The sequence below is a fragment of the Bubalus bubalis genome, chromosome 18 (assembly GCF_019923935.1).
Source record: "Bubalus bubalis isolate 160015118507 breed Murrah chromosome 18, NDDB_SH_1, whole genome shotgun sequence".
In the NCBI taxonomy this organism is placed as follows: domain Eukaryota; kingdom Metazoa; phylum Chordata; class Mammalia; order Artiodactyla; family Bovidae; genus Bubalus; species Bubalus bubalis.
Window position 1 is genome coordinate 18,288,894 of NC_059174.1, and position 21,357 is coordinate 18,310,250.

The window sequence follows — 21,357 nt, forward strand, 5'->3', positions numbered from 1 at the left end:
GCCTTGTCTGCCAGCCATTCCTTTTAGGTCTTTGTTGATACTCCCTGGCTGACCTATTCATTTGACAGTTAATTCACTAAGCAGACATCATGAAAGACATGCTTTTTTGCTCCTGTGAGGAATGGATTTCAGAGGGGGAGGAGGGTCACCCCCACTGCCCAGAAGCTTGTCTTGTGTTTATATCTACTGGATCAGAAGTGTAAAGGCAGAGTATAAAGGCCTTCACTTGAAATTTAAGAAGTTTTGAAATCACCAGCACTCAGCAAGTATTCTGCACAGGCAGATAATAAATGTGTGCGAGCTGCTAGTACACTCCAGTAAGACTTCTTGGAATTTGGAATTTCTCGTTTTTAATTACTTTTGCATTTTGATTAAATTTTGTGCATTCCCATTTTAGCTTAGCGTGAATTATAACATTAAAATTAAGGTGAGAAATCTATGAATGTAAAACCTGCAGATGACTTTAAGACTTAATTGGGTAAGATTATTTAAAATAGTGATTTCTCATTAGATTGGCCTTGTCCGTATTAACTTCTCTGCTTTTTTTCTTCAGTCTGCATGAAGAAATCAGTGATTTTTATGAATATATGTCTCCAAGACCAGAGGAGGAGAAGATGCGGATGGAGGTGGTGAATAGGATCGAGAGTGTGATTAAGGAGCTCTGGCCCAGTGCTGATGTGAGTACCTGTCTGGGTGCTTAGGTAGTATCCCTGTGTATGTGCATCTGTAGAATTGTGGTCTAATGCAGTTTCAAAAACTAACCATTTTCTCCAGCCTTTAGATAAAATTTTGGGCTTCCTAATTGTTTGCATTGAATTGAATGACTGACTTAAGACTACTTCTTTGTGGTACTACTAAAGGCAAACTATATTTAGGAATCATTAGTATAAAGAGAAGAAAGACAAATCAAGCCTCTTTGTGTTGATAGCAGTGGGTTATTTGGATGTGATGTATCAAAACTCTGTTACTATTTTGTTCCAGCCTGTCAGTATGAACATTGCATAATTGTTTATAGCTGAATGAAGATGTCAGGTAGAAATTTGTTGTGTCATTTGAAGTTCATTTTCATAGTCTAATGTAGGCGTGTACTCTACTCTCCTGAAACTGCCGTTTCCTTCTCTTTTTCTTATCACTCCTTGTCTCTCAGTATAACCCCCACCCAGTGAACAAAACTTTTGCCCAAGATTTCCTCTGCTTGTTTGTGGTTCTTATTATTGATGGTCACCTTGGGGGGCTCCTTTGAGGGTTTATTCTACATTTTGTTCATTCAAAGAAGTGATTTATTGGAATGCCTTCCTTTGTATTATGTAACTTTTCTTTAGACTGTGTCATGGGATGGCAAGAGCAAATCCAGGGAAGCTTTTTTGATCCAATTGGCAAAACAGAGAAGCTTCAAATAAGATATTATAGGTACATTACGGGAAGAACGCATGCAAGCATGCTTAGTCATGTCAGACTCTGTGACGCCATGGACTGTAGGCCTCGAGGCTCCTCGGTACGTGGGAGTCTCTAGGCAAGAATACTAGAGTGGGCTGCCATTTATTTCCTCCTCCAGGGGACCTTCCTGACCCAGGGGTCGAACATGGGTCTCCTGCATTGGCAGGTGGATTCTTTACCACTGAGCCACCGGGGCTTCCCACAGGGAAGAGGGAGCGACACTCGTATTTTATCGGGCAGCTGCTGTGTGCCACGTTGCTGCTCCTGCATGATCCAGATTGGTGACTCCCTGGGAGGCATTTGGCAGTGTCAGAGCCATGTTTGATTATTGTAACTGGTGGGGTGCCCCTGACACAGTGAGCAGAGGCCAAGGAGGTGGCTAGACATCACATGATGCACAGGACAGCTCTTCACAGCAAGGACCTACCTGCCCCAGATGTAATGTTGAAGTTGAGAAACCCTGATCTGAATCAGTCCTCCTCCGGATGAGGGCGATTTTAGAACATGAGGCTATGATTGAGTCCCTTGGTGCAGCTCACCTCACAGGCTGAACTTTTTTCGTGGTTCATCCCTCCTGGCAGCTACTTGTGTGCACATCTGCCTGTGTCTCCCACTGTTCTCTGTGGGTGGAGATGGGCTGTGTGCTGGTGTTGTGCCGCAGCATGCCGCTATAGCGACGGTGCTGGTGTTCTCTGTGGAGACCGCCTGCAGGCTGCCGCTCGTCCTGTGCCGGAGGCAGGCTGCCCGTAATCCAGGAATCTATGAGGAGATTCCTGCCTAGAGGAACAGAAGTTAAGGATTTGGGATTGTGTCTTTAGATTTTTTTAGGGCAGCAGCAGCAGTGAACATTCCTTTTGAAAGGTTTCTGTTTAAGTCCACATGTTTGATATTTGAACCTATATATTGAAACTAACTTTCAGAAGTAGTGTACTTAATACTACTTTCTGTGAGACATGGACTCTTGCTTCCCCGAAAGCGTGGTGGTAGGAAAAAAATGCTCTTGTAGTACTAAAAGTGACCAGTAGAGGGTAGCAAAGTCCTGCAGGTCTCCATGGTTTGGCCTTTCATCTGATATTTTTTGTTGTTGTTCAGTTGCTAAGTCATGTCTGACTCTGCAACCCCCATGGACAGCAGCACGCCAGGCCTCCCTGTCCTTCACTATCTCCTGGAGTTTTCTCAAACTCATATCCATTGAGTTGGTGATGCCATTCAACCATCTCATCCTCTATCACCCCCTTCTCCTCTTGCCCTCAGTCTTTCCCAGCATCAGAGTCTTTTCTAATGAGTCGGCTCTCACGTCAGGTGGCCAAAGTATTGTAGCTTCAGCTTCAGTATTAGTCCTTCCAGTGAATATTCAGGGTTGATTTCCTTTAGGATTAACTGATTTGATTTCCTTGCTGTCCAGGGGTCTTTCAAGAGTCTTCTCCAGCACCACAGTTCGAAAGCATCAATTCTTTGGTGTTCAGCCACGTTTATGGTCCAGCTCTCACATCTGTACATAATTACTGGAAAAACCGTAGCTTTGACTGCAAAGTGATGTCTCTGCTTTTTAATACACTGTCTAGGTTTGTCATAGCTCATATTTTAATATAACTTTTTCTATTTCAGGTCCAAATATTTGGAAGTTTTAAAACTGGCTTGTATTTACCTACAAGGTTAGTACATTTATGAAGCTTTCAAGGAATTGTGCATTTTTCTAGAGTTTATTTGACTGTTAAATATGTAAGAATAGAAACAAAACAGATTTATGAAAACTTACTTGTATTTTATTTGAGTTACCTTGGAATAGAGTTATCACTACAGAGAACTGTTCAAGCCCTTAACATAACCCACCAACACAGATGTTAATGTAATATTATGGTCATGACCTGGTCATGCTCTAGAGCTCTGTACACTCGGGGAAGCCAAGTCTCTCATTTTTTATTAAGAACTCATATTAGCTCCTGTCACCATATTCTGACTCAAAAATTTAGGGTATAGACTCTTCTCTGAGGAACGTCTTGGTCTTTTCAGGCCCCTTGTTATTTTAGTCTTCTCAAATGAGGGCTCTCTTGGCCCACAGCTGGGGATGAGAGTAGGGTATGTGTGTTGGGGCTGCTTTGAGGGGATGGTAAGACTTATTGAGGATCAAGTACCTGTTCTCCAAGAATTAAACTGCTGTGGTCTTCATGAAGCAAAAACACTTCATCATGCGTTTGTTTTTATTGTGGTAAGAGCACCCACCATGAGATTTACCCTGTAACACACGTTCAAGTACCCAGTATGGTATGATTAACCACAGGCATCTGCCATGGTTTCCATTTGAGTTTGCTTCAGCCTACTTTACCCAAACTTAAAATGTGTTAAAGTGGATGCATCCTAGCAATTTTCATTCTTCCCATTGTTGTCCTAGGCCTACAAAGCTCTGAAATATTCAACTTAGAGTTCTTTAATATTTTTCCTTATTTAGGTTCTGAGCATCTGCAAAGCCTGAGTCATTCTTTCTAAAAATTTAATTTTTGTGATAACCTAGTTCAGATTTGAAAAGGGCACAAAAATAATGACAATGAAAAGTCTGAATCCCACCTCTGTCCCCCAGTTTCTCTGCTTGGAGGAGCTGCTGTTATCAGCTCCTTGCATATCCTTCCAGAGAGATTCTTTATATGTAAAAGGAAACGTGTGTTTCTTCCTTTCTTACACACATGGTGGCATACTAGATATACTGGAATGCCTGCGTCTTGCTTTTATACTTGATAATGTAAGTCACGATTAACCAGTTAATCTCTTTCACTTGGAAGGTCTTAAGGTTTTTAGTACCAGAAGCCTTTATGAACAGGAAACATTAACTGGTGTTTTTTAGGGTTTACTTCATTCAGAATCACCCTGAGACATGACTAGGAGAAGTAGGAGGTTGTTAAAATCACCAGCCTCCACTTTCTGAAAAATAGTCCTCACCGACACATTTAGTCTTCATTGGGCAGTGTGAGAGTGAGAAATAAGTTTTCATCATGCTGTCAGTAACTTGCTGGCTGTAGCTTGAAGGAGTGAAAGTGAGTACAGTTTCTTGCTTCTTTCAACAACTCCTGTCTGTGCTCTGTGTTCAGTGACATTGATCTTGTGGTGTTCGGGAAGTGGGAAAACCTACCCCTCTGGACCCTGGAGGAAGCTCTTCGGAAGCATAAGGTTGCAGATGAAGATTCGGTGAAAGTTCTGGACAAAGCAACTGTAAGTTCTTTAACATTTCATCTTAAACTCTCCAGTTACTTATGCATGGAACGTGTAAAATTAAATTTTAATTTTGGTGCACACAGTTGGATTGTGACTGAATGATTCCTTCTGTTCATGATCCCAGTGCTTGCACATAAACAGTTGCATTTGTGAGACAAATGAATTGTTCTGGTTATCCATTTCTTTCAAAAATTTTACTCTATTTTATCATATAATACTACATAGATTTTTTAATATAAAAAGTGTAAGTAAAAATATGGATATCTAATAAAGTTTTAGTTACACAGATATTCTTCTATCATATTTTGTATCTTTGAAGAATTGTATTAATTGAAATTTTGTAGATAAGTCATTTTAACTAATGGAGCTAACATTAAGAATTTTCATGGAAGCTTATTTTGGAAATAAATATGTCTATTTTAGAGGTTTGGATATTTGCATGTCAGGTTTTATCAGCACAAAATGGGTAGTTTCTTTATTAAAAACTATTAATTTGGAAATCTAGTTCTGTATATCAAGTTTGCTGGTCTGAGTTTTCTAATGCATGGTAGAAGAAGAGCTTTTGTTCTTTTTTTAAAAGAATTCCTCATACTTCATATAAACCATTCCATCATTTTTCATTTGAGAATAATTATTACATTTTAAGTTCTCTTGTCTGGTTGTTTTTTGGGCTATTTGCAAAACTGACCAAAAATGCCAGTGACTTGTGTGTATGACTTAAGAATCTAGCAGTTTTCTTATTGGAAACAGTTTGGTGCTGTGGACCGACATTCATAATTCTTGATCTTCTTGTGTTGGAAACTGTTCTCCAAAGTAAATTAATGTCGAGAAAAGTTTTTGTTACTTTGTTTCAAAACTCTCAATCAGTAGAAATTCCAGAACACGCTGCATGAGTTTAAATGCTAAATATGCAACATAAGATATCTAGACAGCCAAGTGTACTCTGGTATGGCGTGTTCAGAATACTCAGTGTTTAAAGTCTTCCTGAGAAGGTCAGGATCTCAGCTCTGGTAACCTTTCGTCCTCCGACTTGTCATTTAACTTGTCTGACGTATTTAAAATTTACCTTTCTTTTCTTTCTAGGTACCTATTATTAAATTAACAGATTCTTTTACCGAAGTGAAAGTTGATATCAGCTTTAATGTACAGAATGGCGTCAGAGCAGCTGACCTCATCAAAGATTTTACCAAGGTCAGAGAATTTATAGTGTTTATTCAATGAAACTATTAGAAAATGGAGTTATGTTTTGAAACTCTGTTGTGGTGACGTTTTGGTATACTTCCCTAAACTATTTTTATATGTGTATTGCTGACAAATGCTTCTTTTCTGTGCGGTGGTTTTTACTTTCCTTGAATCTGCTTGTCATAATCAGTAATTTATAGTGTGGCCTCAGGTAAGACTTAAGGATTGAGGAAGCCTTTGAAGAACTTCTCTGCCCTAGATCCTTCCTCTTAGGGAGATTCGTGCTGAGTCATGCCACGCAGTTCACTCCTGTCTGCTTTCAGTCTCGCAGGAGTTCCGATTACGACCCTCTCTAGGAGCCTTTTCTAGGTCTTAATCCCCGAGTCACCTGTGCGGTAGGTCCTGCAGATGTCTTTCCCTTATCTTGGAGTGATTTAAGTCTGTTTCTGCTTGTTCTGTTTTCTTCCCAGAGAGTGCACAGTTTATCAACACCGTCTTCAGCTGGACACATTGGCTTTTTTCTCCCTAAACTAAAACTGCACTGCTTTGGCTTAAATAAAATATCTTTTCTCTCCATTTGATTTTTTTCTTTGGCAGTTCTTCGAGTTCACCTTTTTCTTTTTATGTAAGAAAAAATTATAACTCTCATGTGATAAACATTATATTCTCATGTAAATGTGCAGAAAAAGAAAATATCCTTAATCCCATTCTTTTGGAGATACTGGGTGTGTGTAAATTTTCTTTTTACCAGAAAAGAAACTTTTTAAAAAATTGAGAATAATACACATAATTAAAAAAAAAAAACCTATTATAAAAGGGTAGGAAAAAGTGAGTTTACCTTGTATGCTTAGATCAGCTACATAGGATTTGCCTTCATCAACTTATTTTCTTTGTTTATCCTCTTCTTGAGATTTTTCACCAAAGAAATAGCACACCATATATATGATGTCGGACTTTTTTTTTAAAACTTGCTATTTCGGAGGATTTTTGTGTCCGCAGTCAAGAGTTTCTTGAGTCTTCTCATTGGCCACCCTCGTCAGGATGGGCCATGCCTTGTGCAGGCAGCTCTTCCCGTGTTGCTCCCAGTGTCTTCTGCTCTTACAAAAAGTGCTTGGTGAACATCTTCCACATCTGCATCTTTCTTTACACTAATAAATTGTTTGTAAGAAGATCCCTGGAAATGGAATTTCTGGGTCAGAGGATATATGCAGAGAAAATTCTGTTGGCAGTTTGCCTAATTGTTCTTTAAAGAGACTATATCTATTTCTGAGTTCAACCATAGTGTTTAAAAATGTTTATTTCTCCATACTTTTGTTGTTACTCACGCTCGCTTACTTTGACATGATTTGCAAAAGTATAAACGCTTTTTTTCCTTAAGGAAGCGGTGCATGTGCACTGTAAGCGTCAAGAAAAGAATGGCGATCGCGAGTAATTCTGCCGTCCTCAGGCAGTGGCTTCCTTAAGGCTCCTTTCTCCACGTGTGTTGCCGGCTTTGTTCTCGGAGTCCCTACCCCGGGGGCCCGACTTGCGGAGAGGACTTACTGAGAAGGAGCTTGAGTGAAAGATGGGCTCAGGCTGTCCTCCTCTGCCCCCGCGGGTGTGCGCGCCCTTCCTTGTAGGGCACGGAAGGTGGGGCTGCGTGTTCTCCTGCCCTCGCGGAGGACCGCAGGCAGGGTGACCTGCTCTGGGTTCCGCAGGATCACCTGGAGGGCCTGGTCTGCCTGTGCCGTTTTACTTACAGAAGTGGTTCTTTAAAATCCCACGGATTGACTGCTTTGAGAGTTGAGCCGTCGTCCCCTACCGTTTCTTTTATCTATTTACAATTGAGACTTGCTCAGTAAATCATAAAATGAGTGTCACACGATAGGTATTGCTTGTGTTCTGTCCTGTAGTGAATGCTGGGGAGCTCTCTGTGTTTGGGGTTTTAGATGTGAGTACACAATCCTCAGTTACTTAGAGCTTACTTTTTTATAGTTTGTTTTTAAAATGCGTAAATATATATCTCCACCAAAGTTTGTCATGTAAGGACCAGTTTATACTGAGAGACCATTTATGCTATTAATGTTCCAGCTATTACTGATGTAGGAATTCATTGAAAATGTAATTTTCTTTTCCAGAAATATCCTGTATTGCCATACTTGGTTTTAGTATTGAAACAGTTCTTATTACAGAGGGACCTTAATGAAGTATTTACGGGTGGAATTGGTTCTTATAGTCTCTTTTTAATGGCAGTAAGTTTCCTTCAGGTAAGTAAGTTATACCCTGCTAGTGTTCACTAAACATTTTTTGTTAAATAAATCAGCTGGGAATCATTTTGGAAAAAAATTCTACTCAAGCTCTAATTGAATACTTCCCTTGGTTACTGACAACTTTTCCCTTTAAACCCTTTAAACCAGGTACCTTTTTTATAATTTAGCAATTAAATATTTTAAAATCCCAAGGAAAGAATTTTTTTTAATCTCATGTGTTCTAATATTTTTGAGACTTTTCACTACAAATTTTAACACAAAAAATATGGTGCAGTTTCCATAGGTGTACATAGTAACATAAATGCCAAAAATAAGAATGTCTTTCTAAGCAGTTACTATTCTAAGTGGAGACTTACAATTGAGTCTCAACTCAGTTGAGACTCGCTGTCTGGGTAAGATGTGTTGGAAGTCTTCATATCATCAGTGACTGTATTCATGTGGTACAGCAGTGTTGCCAACTGCCCGACTCTGCTGGTGAGTCAGAATGACTTCCTTGATGTTGGGCCAAGCCGACTCTCTCAACATCCTGGGCAGCTGTGAAATCCAGCCTCGTAAATTATCCCCCACACCCGTGGGCTCCACCTACACCCTTGGGTTCCACCCGCGCCCATGGCGCTTTCGGTTGTCTATAACAAAAGTACTGTTACAATTAGTCTGCTCTAACTCTATTATCTGTTGGCTGCTCTGTGAAACCAAAATTATAATAATACTGTTTATAGAAGTTAGAATGTCATTTACTGTCCTCACCTTGAATTCAGAGAAAATCCAATGTAATTTTTTTTTTCTTCTCGTTTTAGTTACATCCCAGGGAAGATGCTTGCATCCCCAATACAAACTATGGTGTTCTCTTAATAGAATTTTTTGAATTATATGGACGACACTTCAATTATTTAAAGACTGGCATCCGGATAAAGGATGGTGGTTCCTATGTGGCCAAAGATGAAGTACAGAAAAATATGCTAGATGGCTACAGGCCATCCATGCTTTATATCGAAGATCCTTTACAACCAGGTATTGAATTTAGGTAAATTTATGGACATTCAAGAAGAGGGCATTGGGAATTCCCTGGAGGTCCAGTGGTTAGGACTTTGAGCTTTCACTGCTGAACAGGTTCAGTCGCTGGTTGAGAAACAAAGATCCTGCAAGCCACCCAGCTCAGTCCAAAAAAGGCTTAGTCATTATATTGTACTTTAAACTCTCTTCAGATGAAAAATTAAGGATTAATTTGTAATTGTAGTCATTCATTTTTCCTCAAGATATTTTATAAGCAAACACATGAACATAAACACACACAACCAGAAAAACACGTTGTGTGCTTGCAAATGAGTGGGGTTGGGGGTAAAATTTATTTGACTCTTAAAAGCAAAGGAGAACAGGTATTAGCTCTGTGGGTGGGTTTGTGCGTCTCCAGTTAGATAGCCATTTTAAGTTCTTCTCTCTTTAGTCCTCACTGCTCCTGATTCTAACCAGTTGTCAGCCAGGGATATAAGTGAGGATTCTGAGACACACTATATGTTTCAGAGTTCTTGAGAGAGAGGGTACCAAGAGACAGTTTATTTTCCTTTTGGACCCTTCTTCCTTCTTTAATTTTGCATAGTGTGCTTTTTCCAGCTTTATGTTGGCTTGAAGGTGAGTGGAAAATTAATTCCTCCTCTGCATTCATGAAGCTCTATGTTGCTTGCTTGTATTCTGATTTTTCTGGACAACATTTTTTCCTGGTATAATTGTAAAATATATAGGTTCTGCATCATTGGACGTCAGTAGAAATGCTTTTAGTCATTTGCTTTAATGTGTTGACTTTGAATATACATACATATATAATATATATATATATATATATATTTTATATATAGAGAGAGAGAGGCTTCCAGTGTGGCGCTAGTGGTAAAGAACCCACCTGCCAATGCAGGAGACTTATGAGACCCAGGTTCGATCCCTGGGTCAGGAAGATCCCCTGGAAAAGGGCATGACAACCCACTCCAGTATTCTTGCCTGGAAAATCCTGTGGACAGGGGAGCCTAAAGGGTTACAGTCCACAGGGTTGCAAAGAGTCAGACACGACTGAAGTGACTTAGCACGCATGCACATATTGACTTTGAAAATAAGTAAGGAAAAGAAGTTAAAAGATAGAATAGTTTCCTAGGAGCCCTTTTCTGGCTGAATAAACCATCTTATAAACAGTAATAGTTTATTCATTGAGTAAATGTTCTTTGAAAGCCAACTCTACGTAAAAGACACAAAGGATTTGTTTAGTAAGATGGTCCTTGCCTTTTAGGAGCTCATTATGTAGTGCAGGAGAGGTTTATAAAGCTAACAAGCAAAAAAATAGGTATTTCTAATTTAGTTTTGTTTTTGTTTCACTCTTAGGAGAAGATAGGCAGTTGCTTCTTTTATTTTCATAACTGTGTAAGGGCTAGTCCCTGTTGGGCCAGAAGACATTTAGGCAGTTTATATGCCATAATGACATATTTATGTATGATCTACACGTTTAGAGCCTGAGGAGCTGTGGGGCCAAGCTGAGGAGCTGTAGCAGCTCATATTCTGAGGACAGCGGTTGCCCTTGCTCTCCCAGAAGAGGGCTCGTGAACTTTTAGTTCATATTAAGCCACAGTAAATTTTAATATGTTATGTATATATTTCTTTTGAAGGTAATGATGTTGGAAGGAGTTCATATGGGGCCATGCAGGTGAAACAGGCCTTTGATTATGCCTACGTTGTCCTGAGTCATGCTGTATCACCAATAGCAAAGTACTATCCCAACAACGAGACAGAGAGGTAAAAGTTTCACTAAAATCAGCCCATTGGGTCAAAATTGTTTGCGACCTCTTATCTTCAAATTAATGTACCTTCGTTCTTTTTTTTTTTTTTTTTAACACTTGCAGCATATTAGGTAGAATAATTAGAGTAACGGATGAAGTTGCCACATATAGAGATTGGATATCAAAGCAGTGGGGCTTGCAGAATAGGCCCGAGCCTTCATGCAACGGTAAGAGTTTTTCATTGATCAATTGACTGAGTATTAGAGGCTTTTCTGTGTTATGTGTGCTTAATGGGAAGAAACGTTTTCCAATCTTTTGCCACTCTTTCAGGAAATGGTGTTACCTTGATAGTAGATACTCAGCAGTTAGATAAATGTAATAATAATCTATCTGAAGAAAATGAAGCCCTTGGAAAATGTAGAAGTAAAACTTCGGAATCTATTAGTAAACACTCTTCAAACTCTTCATCAGGTCCAGTGTCTTCCTCTTCAGCCACACAGTCCAGCTCTAGTGATGTTGTAAGTATGAAGACATAGTTTTCTACACCTAGCCCCTAGGGGTTCTGTTGCTGGGATAATTCTATCTAGAGAGCCATGGCTAACTCATTTTCTTATTTGTTCCTCAGAAATTTTAATAACTTTAATGATTGTACTTTTTCTCAACATTGTGTTAAAATTTTCAAGCATACAACAGAAATGGAAAGAATTTTAGTGAACATCCATATACACTACCACTAGACTCTGTCAACATTATACTGGCTTACACAGAGCTATCCATTCATTTATTAATTCATCTTATTCTTTACCACATTTCAAAGTTTCACAGATGTTAGGATACTTCCTACAAAGTACTCTCCTGTGCTTGTCATTATCCACAGTTCAATGTTTGTTGTTTTTTCTCTGTATATAAAATTAACATGTAAGGAAATCTTAATTATACATTTAACAAATGCATACACATGTGTAACCCAAAATCCTAATAAGATGTTGACTATTAACATCTTTCCAGATGTTTTCTAGTCAATCCGCAATCTTACCGTCAGAGGTAACCACTGTTAACGATTTTTCTAATACCATCAATTAGTTTTGTCCTTCAAAATTTTATGAAAGTGGGATATATATACTCCCTCAATCACCATTTGTAAATGTACAATTTAAGTGGCTTTTTGGGGGGGGGGGTGATATTTATAGTATTGTATAGCCCTCACCACTATCTAATTCCAGGACATTTCCATCACCCCAAAAGAAACCTTTTAGTAGCCCCTAATTTCTTCTCTCCCCCATGCCCTGGAAACCCCTAATCTACTTTCTTTCTTATCCTCATAGAATTTTCTAGTATCAGTTATACCTACCTACATTACTTATCCTCATCATAGTTACTTTTGAGTTTGTTTAAAATTGAAATCTAAAATGGCCTTTATTGACTTTTATAAGTATACATGACAAAAAATAATCACAATGTGAAAAAGACAGTTTTTGCTGTTGACGACCATTTATCATCATGGAGTCATAAATCCTCACATGTGGAATCTGCTTGTGTGCTGTTCTGGTTCCCAGAGTAGAGCCGTGGAGGACAGAGTACTGAGCTGGCTATCACAGACACAGGGGCAGAAGCAGAGACGCCATGAGAGGGAGCTCTAGGGACTGAGAGTGTGTGTCTCTGAGCTGCTGGGCAGAGTGCGAGGGCCAGGGTAGACCTGGGGAGAGGAGCAGTCACGGCCCAGGCAGCCCACAGACGGGTGGGGCTCAGCCCGGCATCTCTGGGAAGTCCGGTCCACTCGGCATGTTTTTTTGGAGGGAGCATTGAGTTGTCATCACTCTCAGAGAGTGAATCTTGTGAAGTGATTGTTGTGTATTTGGTTGAAGACATTGACTCAGGCACTGGACGTAGGCGCTCACTCTTCACCATGCTCGCTCCGCTATACCATGGTTCCTTTTCTGTAAATAAGAATGCAGATAAGCTTGGACCTCTGGGAGCTCCTTCAAGGCCGATTAACAAGGTCAGGCGTGGTCAGTGGATTTAACAATGAACAGAAACTCTCTGATAAAATAAGCCACTTTAAACCTTCGGAGGAGAACTTAGGCAGTTAATTTTATAAATTCCTCAGTGTGCTTCCTTTAACTCACAGATGTTCAGACTTAGTCCAGAGAGTGCTTAGCTGAAGTTGTTTTCCTTTCGTAATGTTGAACGTCTAAATCATTACTTGTCACGTTATAACTCACGTGACTTGTGTTAGGATTCCGACGCGACACCATGCAAAACCCCGAAACAGCTGCTCTGCCGTCCGTCCACTGGGAACCGGGTAGGGTCGCAGGACGTGTCCTTGGAGTCCTCTCAGACAGGCGGGAAGATGCAGAGCACCCAGACCACTAACACACCCAACAGCACCAACAAGTCCCAGGTGTGTGCAGCTTGTGTTTTTAATTGTCAGTGTTGAGTGTGGAATATCTAGAGTTTTGTACATGCATATACATGTACACGTGTGTATACACACACATTATGGCTTTGAAGAAAGCCCTAGGTTAAAGAACAAATGTATTTTATTCTAAGAGGTTCCACAGCACGACAGTGCTTCTAGTAACAGGGTGTCCCGATTATCCCATGTAACATAAACCTTTGTGGAAATCTAGCAACTGGTGCTTCTTTATAAGATGTCTGGTCTAGCCAACACCTTACTACAGATATACAGCATACAAATATTTGCTTCGAGTTATAAAAAGTTTCAGTTGTACTTGAAGTAAACTCACATGAAATTTTGGCATGACCTCCCTGCCATGTTGCACAATCTGAGAAGAACATATCCTTTTTTATTTTAAAATTCAATACCCAGATGCAGTCAGCCATGGTCAGCTGATTAGCTTTAGCTTTGACTTAAAAAGGCCACAGAGACACTCTTGTAAGCTTTTTAGGTGCCTAAAATTTTATTCATCTTGAGTAATGAATCAACATGAGGGGAAGAAGCCATTTCATACTGGACTCCGGCCTAAGGCCATCACGCCCTCTCCAGTACATCAGGGACCCTGGGGACGGCCCCTTGACAGTAGAGATTGACCGTTAAGTCCGTCACCACATGTCCAACTTAACTCACAGAACCCACTTTATCTGTACAGCTTTACACATGTGTGCATGTGCACCAAGCACAGACTCATTTAGAAATGGCCATTGAAGTGACGCGTGATAGCCGAAAAGAGTGGCTAGCCGTGGTGACCCCTGACCTGGCAACACATCTGCATATCTAACTAACAGCTGCTTCCAGTAATGCCATCTATTATGTGATGTATTGATCGATAGGTTCCTTAAGAAAAACTTAAATTCCATGTACTCTGTTAAGAAGTGGTCTTAGGTTTTTTCATATTTCCATTAAAAAATTATGTAAGCCCCAGAGAGTTAACCCCCTTAGCATGGTTTTCTGCCTATTAGATAAGTCAGTGTGTTCCTAATTATGAAAACTCCCAAGGGAGGTCTTACAAGCACTGTGTTGAATCGCAATACTGATGTCTTTCTGACCGCTTTCCTTCTCTGCAGCACGGATCAACAAGGCTCTTTCGTTCTTCCAGCAAAGGCTTCCAAGGTACAACCCAAACAAGCCATGGTTCCTTGATGACAAACAAACAACATCAAGGGAAATCAAATAATCAGTATTACCATGGCAAAAAGAGGAAACACAAGAGGGACGCCCCCCTCTCAGACCTTTGTAGATAGTCGGCGTCGTGCGACGGACTGTCTTCTGTGTGCAATGATCTCACGCGCAGGACAGTTGGATAGGGACTCCTGGGAGACATTCGGGAGCCTTACCCTGTTCAGACGTTGATTTAGCAACTGCGTTTTTTCCCAGCTCGCCACGAAATGGATCATGAAGACTGATAACTGCAAAAACAAAAAGCAAGCAAAAAAGGGGGAAAAAAAGGCTGCTCATTTGATAAGTCATATGCTATAACAGGGTCATTTTAAGATTTAAAGCTTGAATGTAAAATAAATCTGTTTCTCATTGGCTTTATGCAGAGTTATAGGGGATAGTATTCAGTGTGGGTAGGGTGATAGACACAAGAAAATTTCAGAGGATGGGGTGGGGAAGGAAAACACAGGTATCATATAGGAAGTCCAAATTTCAAAGGGGAAAGTGATCTGTGCATGTTTTTTTTTTTTAAATATTTTTGCATATATTTACCATTTTATTGTGTGTATATATAGATGACCATATAGGAAATTGATATTTGTAATAGTGGATTTGTTAATACTTTTTACATAACATTACTGTTTAAATTGTAAACAGATTTTTCTCAGGATTAGTTTGAAAAATAATCTGAATTGTCATCTTAACATCCATCTATAGGGAAGTGATTACTTCTATTACTCAAATTCATTTCCTCAGCATTGAAATGACTTAATAGAACCCTCGTGACCTGCTGCAAAAATTTTCCTCTAAAGAAAAGGTTATGGTGGCAAATGACGTTTATTTTATTTTGTAAAAAAAGAAAAAAAAATGTACTATGTACTTTTGTGTAAACACTGAAAAATCTCTAGTCATCTCTAGGAATTAACTTGCAACTGTTTTCTATAGTGCTGTCGTCTTGGGCAGTGGGCAGTTACATGACTTCGTGTTTGTTTCCTTTGCAGTCTTTTTTTTTTTTCTTCTTCCTAATAGGGAAAAAAAAAAAGGCCACCCGCATCTGGTCCCATTCCTGTTGCGGTGAGACCTAGAGTTCCACAGACTTTGCATGCTGGCTCCTCTAACCCTGTGTGCTGCGTGTGCTTGTTTTTCTCATCTCTTATTCTTTTTTAAATTCATGCTTAACTACTGTGGGAGAGAATAACTGTAAACAGCTTTAATTAAATCATACTTATAAAAAACTATTTTCTTAAACTCCACTTTATGCTTTTGGTATTGTTGATCTTTAAAAATTAAATGGTCTTTGATAATGGATCTATTTTGTATTGCCTTATTAAGACCAAATACTTCTTGTCATCCCATTCTTTATCCTCTCCTTTCATGGAATTGTTATCTTTAATTAAAACTTTTTTAAACATTGGCTTGTTTCAATCATACTGTAAATTTTGGTTGTGGTCAGTTTTGAGTGCAAATGAGATGTATCATTCTGTTATTCATCACGTGTTGAGTTTGAAACTCAGTTGGAAATACTTAATAGAATGTAAGTGGTATTTCTGAAAATTCTTTCTTTCAAGGTGAACGCTCTTAAGTTTAGCATCAGTGTCTGTGGCTCTGTTAATTACAGCCATTTCTGAGATGAGATTCTTTTATATATATATATATATATATATACATATAAAGTACTATTATTGGCTTTTAGGAATTTCTTTTATATACATTTATGAAATAATGAAGACCAACCAGACCGTTAATGGACACTTAGTGCAACTTTTTATAAAGAAAATAATGCTAAAATAAGACCAAAACTGATGTCATCACTGAAATTAACAGTTTTCAATATGTTCGTATTTTAATTCACAATGGAAAAATGTGTTCCAAAACTGGAAATTCATAATACTTGTGTAAAGCGTGGACGATTTTAACTGTGATGTTATTTTGACAATGTTTGAAATTTTAGAGTCACATTTTATTCTGATCAGAATTTTTATCAAGATGTTGAGCTTTTGTTTTTTTGAAACTAGTTTGTCATAACATATTGTGCATAATCACAGTATTTATTTTCTAGGATTATTGTGAATGTGTAGACTTTTGTTTACTGCTAAGGGAACAATTATTTATAAAACAATATTAAATCCAGTATTAGCTGCCTATTTCAGACACTTAATACTTGCAGAGACCCATGTTACATTTACCACACTGAGGTTTTGTTTTGTTTTGTTTTCAAGAATCACCGTCATTGTTGAAAGTAAATGTACTTTTAGGGTGCAGATATTAGTGTTTCAATAAGCATGTGATTATATTAAGGTGGTGGTAGCGGGAAGATAATCTTGATTCCATTGGGAATCTTAGGTTTTCGTAAATTTATTGGGAAAATAGTTTTTCCTGTACTGCTGACGTTTCTTTTTGGTAAACAGTATCTTTCTAAAAGAAAAGCATGAAGGAGAAATTGAGGTGTGTACATTTCCTCAAATGACCAGCATTGTATTCGTGAATACTGTGTATCTTGCAATGAACAGTGTGGAAGCTGTTCATTTTTCAACCTGAAGTAAAATACTTTCAAGAACTTTTAGTTTGCCTGCTCATTTGTTTTGTACATTTCATCTTTGTATTTGACTCCTGTCTTTTTTTATTTTTTGAGTTTAAATACTTTCTCTAAAGGTTTTGTGACTATGTCGGAAACGTGCCATTTAGATACTACAGTCCATCTGTATCCATGGGTCATAACCTTCCTGTGCTAGTACTTGTGGAGAGGGACCTCACAAATTCTGCCTTACTGTGGTGACATTTCTCTGGCGGCCACGTATGTGTACCTGGCTGGTGTGGAAACTCCTTAAAAAGTCATAATAAGCTTATCAATACTGGTTTTTAGAGGCGCTGATGTGTCAAAGAGGTGTCCGTCAGCGCAAAGTCTGAGTGGTTATGCTTTGATGATAAGGGTAAATGCATTTTTTTTTCTTCTGAAGGAGCCCAGTTTTTAGTGTCTTTGATTTGTTTGGAGATGCTGCGCATGGCTTGCAAATCTAGCTTTGACCTGTGGGGTCTGCTGGTTTTACATGGAGTTGCCTTCCAGTCTTTAACAGTTGACCATATTATATGTTCGTTCTGATTTGAGTGTTTTACTTGGATTTTGAGCCTCTCATTTAAATATTTAGGTTATCTGCTTTGGCTCCACATATTCCTGGATAAAGTCTTCACAGAGCAACGTGTGGTAGGGAGAGCATGTTAATACTCTTTTTTTTTTTTTTCTGCTGGAGTCTCATATCTCCATGTGTTTTCTTTTCATTCCCTTCCCCATGTTATGGTATGTGTACACTGTATTTCCCTTAACCTATGGACTAGTGTTTGGGGACTCTGAGCTGTAGGTGAGTCACAAGAGAGTATGACGGCTCTGAGCTACAGGACTGTATTGCTGGACATGTATTCATTGCAAAGACCTCTCGTGACGAGGATGTAATTTCTTGGGTTGCTCTGTAGAAATCCCTGGGAATCACCATCATAGGGTATTGTTAATAAGTTTTGCTGATGTTTTTATTGTTCGTGGCATACCTTCCCAATTTTAATATTGATCTGAAGCTTGAAACCAGTCAGTTCCTTCAGTTACCACATGCTGTTAATTTCTTAAGTGTTTCAGTCACTAACTCTAGATCGTTGATAGGAAATTAGTTGCTTGTCAGTTAACTTTTCAAACATTAAATGGTAAAGTATAAAAAGAGATATCCCCAGTTTTGCTGTGATAAGTATTTAAATGTCAAAATGAATAATCAGAAGAGTGTATGCTTATCCATCAGTTCTTACTCTCATTAACTGTTTGAGTTAGTGGAAAGCCACATTCTCATATGGTATTTTGTGAGCAGCGTATTCAATAAATGACTGTTAAACCTGAGTGGGCAAGTTATATTTCGTAGTTACGGTGTATCCTGATGGTCATCAGTGACGTAGTTCATCTGGTGAAGTATGTAGAGAATGATGTGGTACTGAAGTGAGAGCAGAGATACATGTGAGCAGCTCCTTGGAAAGGCTGCTGATCTGTTGGCTATCCAGAGTGAAATACTTACTTTAAGGAGAATTTTTGGCTAATAAACTGCTATTCTGCTAATGTTTGTTTTACTTGTGTCAGGTTGGGTTTTTTTTTTTTCCCCCCGAGTTTTTCCTGAGGCTTTACGTTTTCTACTTGAGTGTGTGCCTTACTAAGTTTAAGTTTAGCCCAGTCCACAGTCTGCTCGCCTGAAGGAGGTAACACTTTAGAACACAGTTGAACCAGAGCAACAGAGATAGCGCATCCTCTTTGACGACTGAAAATGTGAGGTGCTTCCTGGATTTTCTGAGAGAAATGTTAGCCATGTCAGTAGGAACAGATGCTGACAGGGAAATCAGGTGTTCTCTTATTCCGTGTATTTCAGCAAACATGTTGATTGGTACTCGCACATCATCTTATGTTTTGCGTTTTAATTTAAGTCCTTTTGGTTCCACACAGTCGTGGCTTCATTGCAGCAGCTTCTCCGTGTCCTGATTACAGGGAAGGTCTGCACCACAGAAGCACTCTGGGAGAATTTGTTAGGAGTGTTGTTTTCTCTTAAAGATGCTTTTGGTAACAAGAGATTATGAAACAAGCTGGTCCTTACCCACTGCTGGGGTGTGTGGGAGGGGAGATGAAAGAGGCCCAGGAGAAGCACGCTCTAAAGCCAGTACTAGGTGAAATTCAGTCCTTGTCTCATGGATTAGTCCACCATACCTTCTAAAGAGAATGCGATTTGTGGTTATCAGCCACATTCTTTGAGTTTCAGTTTATCTTCACCTTTCCACTTGGGTTCTGTGCAATTCATAGCTGTTTCTAAATCATTTCATACTACTTTTATATTTGGTTGCAGTTTATGTTGTATGTTTCTTTGTCCCTAAACATAATCTCTCTTAAAATTTAAGATCACCTCACTCTGGTTTTTACATGTTGAAATCTCCAAAGTCATTTTTTTTTTTTTTAAAGTCTTTTGAAAGTCCTGTAATTATGAAACATTTCAAAGACTTGTTATAAATATCAGAGTCTGCACACTATACTCAGGACTAAAAAGCACCATCTTGTCAACATGGTGTTCAAGATGAGCAGTTAGGTGGCAGCTAGTGTAGTTTCTGGGTATGACATGTGAAGGACTATTGAGATAAACCTTTTTTAGTGGAATATACATAGAAACATGTATTTAGCAGTTTGATGAACCTATGTTTGTTTTTAATAACCTTTTATTTATTTCCTTCTTTGATTAGCATTGCCTTCTGTGTTAAGAAATGAGGATTCCTGTGAGGTGCTGGAGGTTTGAATCATCTTGTCTAGTTACCGCTGCAGAGGCACTAAGGAATTTACCAGAAAATGAGATTTGATACAAATGATTTATGAAATCTCGACATTTCCTGAGGTCTTATCACTGGGCACCAGTTACCAATGCTATGAGTGAATTGCACATCTGGAAGCTTTTTTCTTTTTTAAGCTAACGACAACTTCTTCAAAGATGTGAATTGTTTGCCTTAAAAATTTTATAAATTGCATTTCTACACACATCTGCCCCCAGTGCTTACCATTGGGTTTATTATTCACAATCTGCAATTCAATAAAGGCTTTGTGCTTTGATTTATCTTCAAAACCTCTGGTATGAGCCTTTATGTAAGACTTGAATAGTTACTGTAAAAAATTACCTTGTAATTCTAAGGACAGCCCAGTTTGCACTGCTAAGAGGTTGTCTTGTATATGTACAGATAGTATTTCCGTGGGTTTTCATTTTTTTTAATGCCAGCAGAGGAGTGGAAGAAGCTTGAAGATGCTTTTCTTTTTCCCTCCTGCCCATGTCCTAGCTTCTCCAAAGGCTCAGCAGGTAAAGAATCCACCTGCAATGCAGGAGATGGAGTTTCAACCCCTGGGTCGGGAAGATCCCCTGGAGGAGGAAATGGCAGCCCACTCCAATATTCTTGCCTGAAAAATCCCATGGACAGCGGAGCCTGGCGGGCTATAGCACAGAGGGTTGCAGAGTCAGATGTGACTGAGCACACATATCGTAGCCAAAGATACCCTTTTGGCCTCTCCATAGCCATTGTAAGACTATGGGAACTGACTCCTTTGAATTTGGATGTTGGCAAGTACCGGCACAGTTTTATCCTTTGCTTTAATATAAAAGGTTGTGCTTGCTGTACTAAGAAATTGAGTCACCATGTTCAGTGGAGCAGATTACACAGACAATAGAGTAATGAAAATGTTAGGTTCTCCGAAGAACAGAGAGAAGCAGGGTTAATAATCAAGTGCAACCAAAGCGTGTGTTCAGAATCCCTGCTCACCCAGGGGGCAGAACTGGTAGTCCTATGGCAAGGACTTGCTTGCCTGGAACCCGACTGAGTGGTGGTGGGGAAAATCCTGGATTGTTTGCGTCGGGATAATTACAAGCTTCGTTTCGGGTGAAGAGTTGCTCAGCAGTCTGTAGGCAACTGGCTGGTAAAACCAGACTGCCCACTCCAGCCTCGTTTCTTCTGTTCACCTCTTACATTTTTACTGGAAATGTTCTTTTTAAAAAAACAATAAAGTATAATCCTGATAAATAGCATCCCAGAAATTTCTCAAAGTAAATTGGAAAATAAACTGAATGTACAGGACAATTTTGTCCATATACCCAGACAGTGAATTTACTTCCATTCCTCAACTAATATATGAGTGTATGTTATATTGTGAAGAAATGTAATATGTAAATACCTACATAAAAGGAATTATTTACCCTTCACCTTCTTAATCCCTCAGTATTAGAGCCAGCTACTTTAATATTTGGGGATGTGTACTCCCAGTTTTTAAAAAGTACATTTTTATACATAAATATATCTGCACAAATATAATTTCAGAGGGGTCTTTTTCCCATCTTATATAAGTGGTATCATTCTGTAGTAG

At 39.0% G+C, this 21,357-nt stretch overlaps 1 protein-coding gene across 6 annotated transcripts in view; it reads left to right on the top strand.

Annotated features, from left to right (window-relative positions):
* TENT4B (terminal nucleotidyltransferase 4B) overlaps nt 1-19,780 on the top strand; it is a 71,892-nt gene extending 52,112 nt beyond the window's left edge. Inside the window, exons 2-12 of one of the 6 annotated variants that reach the window (XM_025268628.3) lie at nt 554-677; nt 3,046-3,092; nt 4,521-4,641; nt 5,728-5,835; nt 7,944-8,072; nt 8,873-9,086; nt 10,724-10,850; nt 10,958-11,061; nt 11,165-11,352; nt 13,071-13,235; nt 14,360-17,013. In XM_025268628.3, the coding sequence (XP_025124413.1) occupies nt 554-677; nt 3,046-3,092; nt 4,521-4,641; nt 5,728-5,835; nt 7,944-8,072; nt 8,873-9,086; nt 10,724-10,850; nt 10,958-11,061; nt 11,165-11,352; nt 13,071-13,235; nt 14,360-14,536 (1,504 nt within the window). In that variant the 3' untranslated portion in view covers nt 14,537-17,013. Of the gene's footprint in view, nt 1-553; nt 678-3,045; nt 3,093-4,520; nt 4,642-5,727; nt 5,836-7,943; nt 8,073-8,872; nt 9,087-10,723; nt 10,851-10,957; nt 11,062-11,164; nt 11,353-13,070; nt 13,236-14,359; nt 17,014-19,700 lie in introns of those variants that run through there. The other 5 variants (XM_006048946.4, XM_025268633.2, XM_025268634.2 and 2 more) reach the window with 5 other exon arrangements.
* The last annotated feature ends 1,577 nt before the right edge of the window (nt 19,781-21,357 follow it).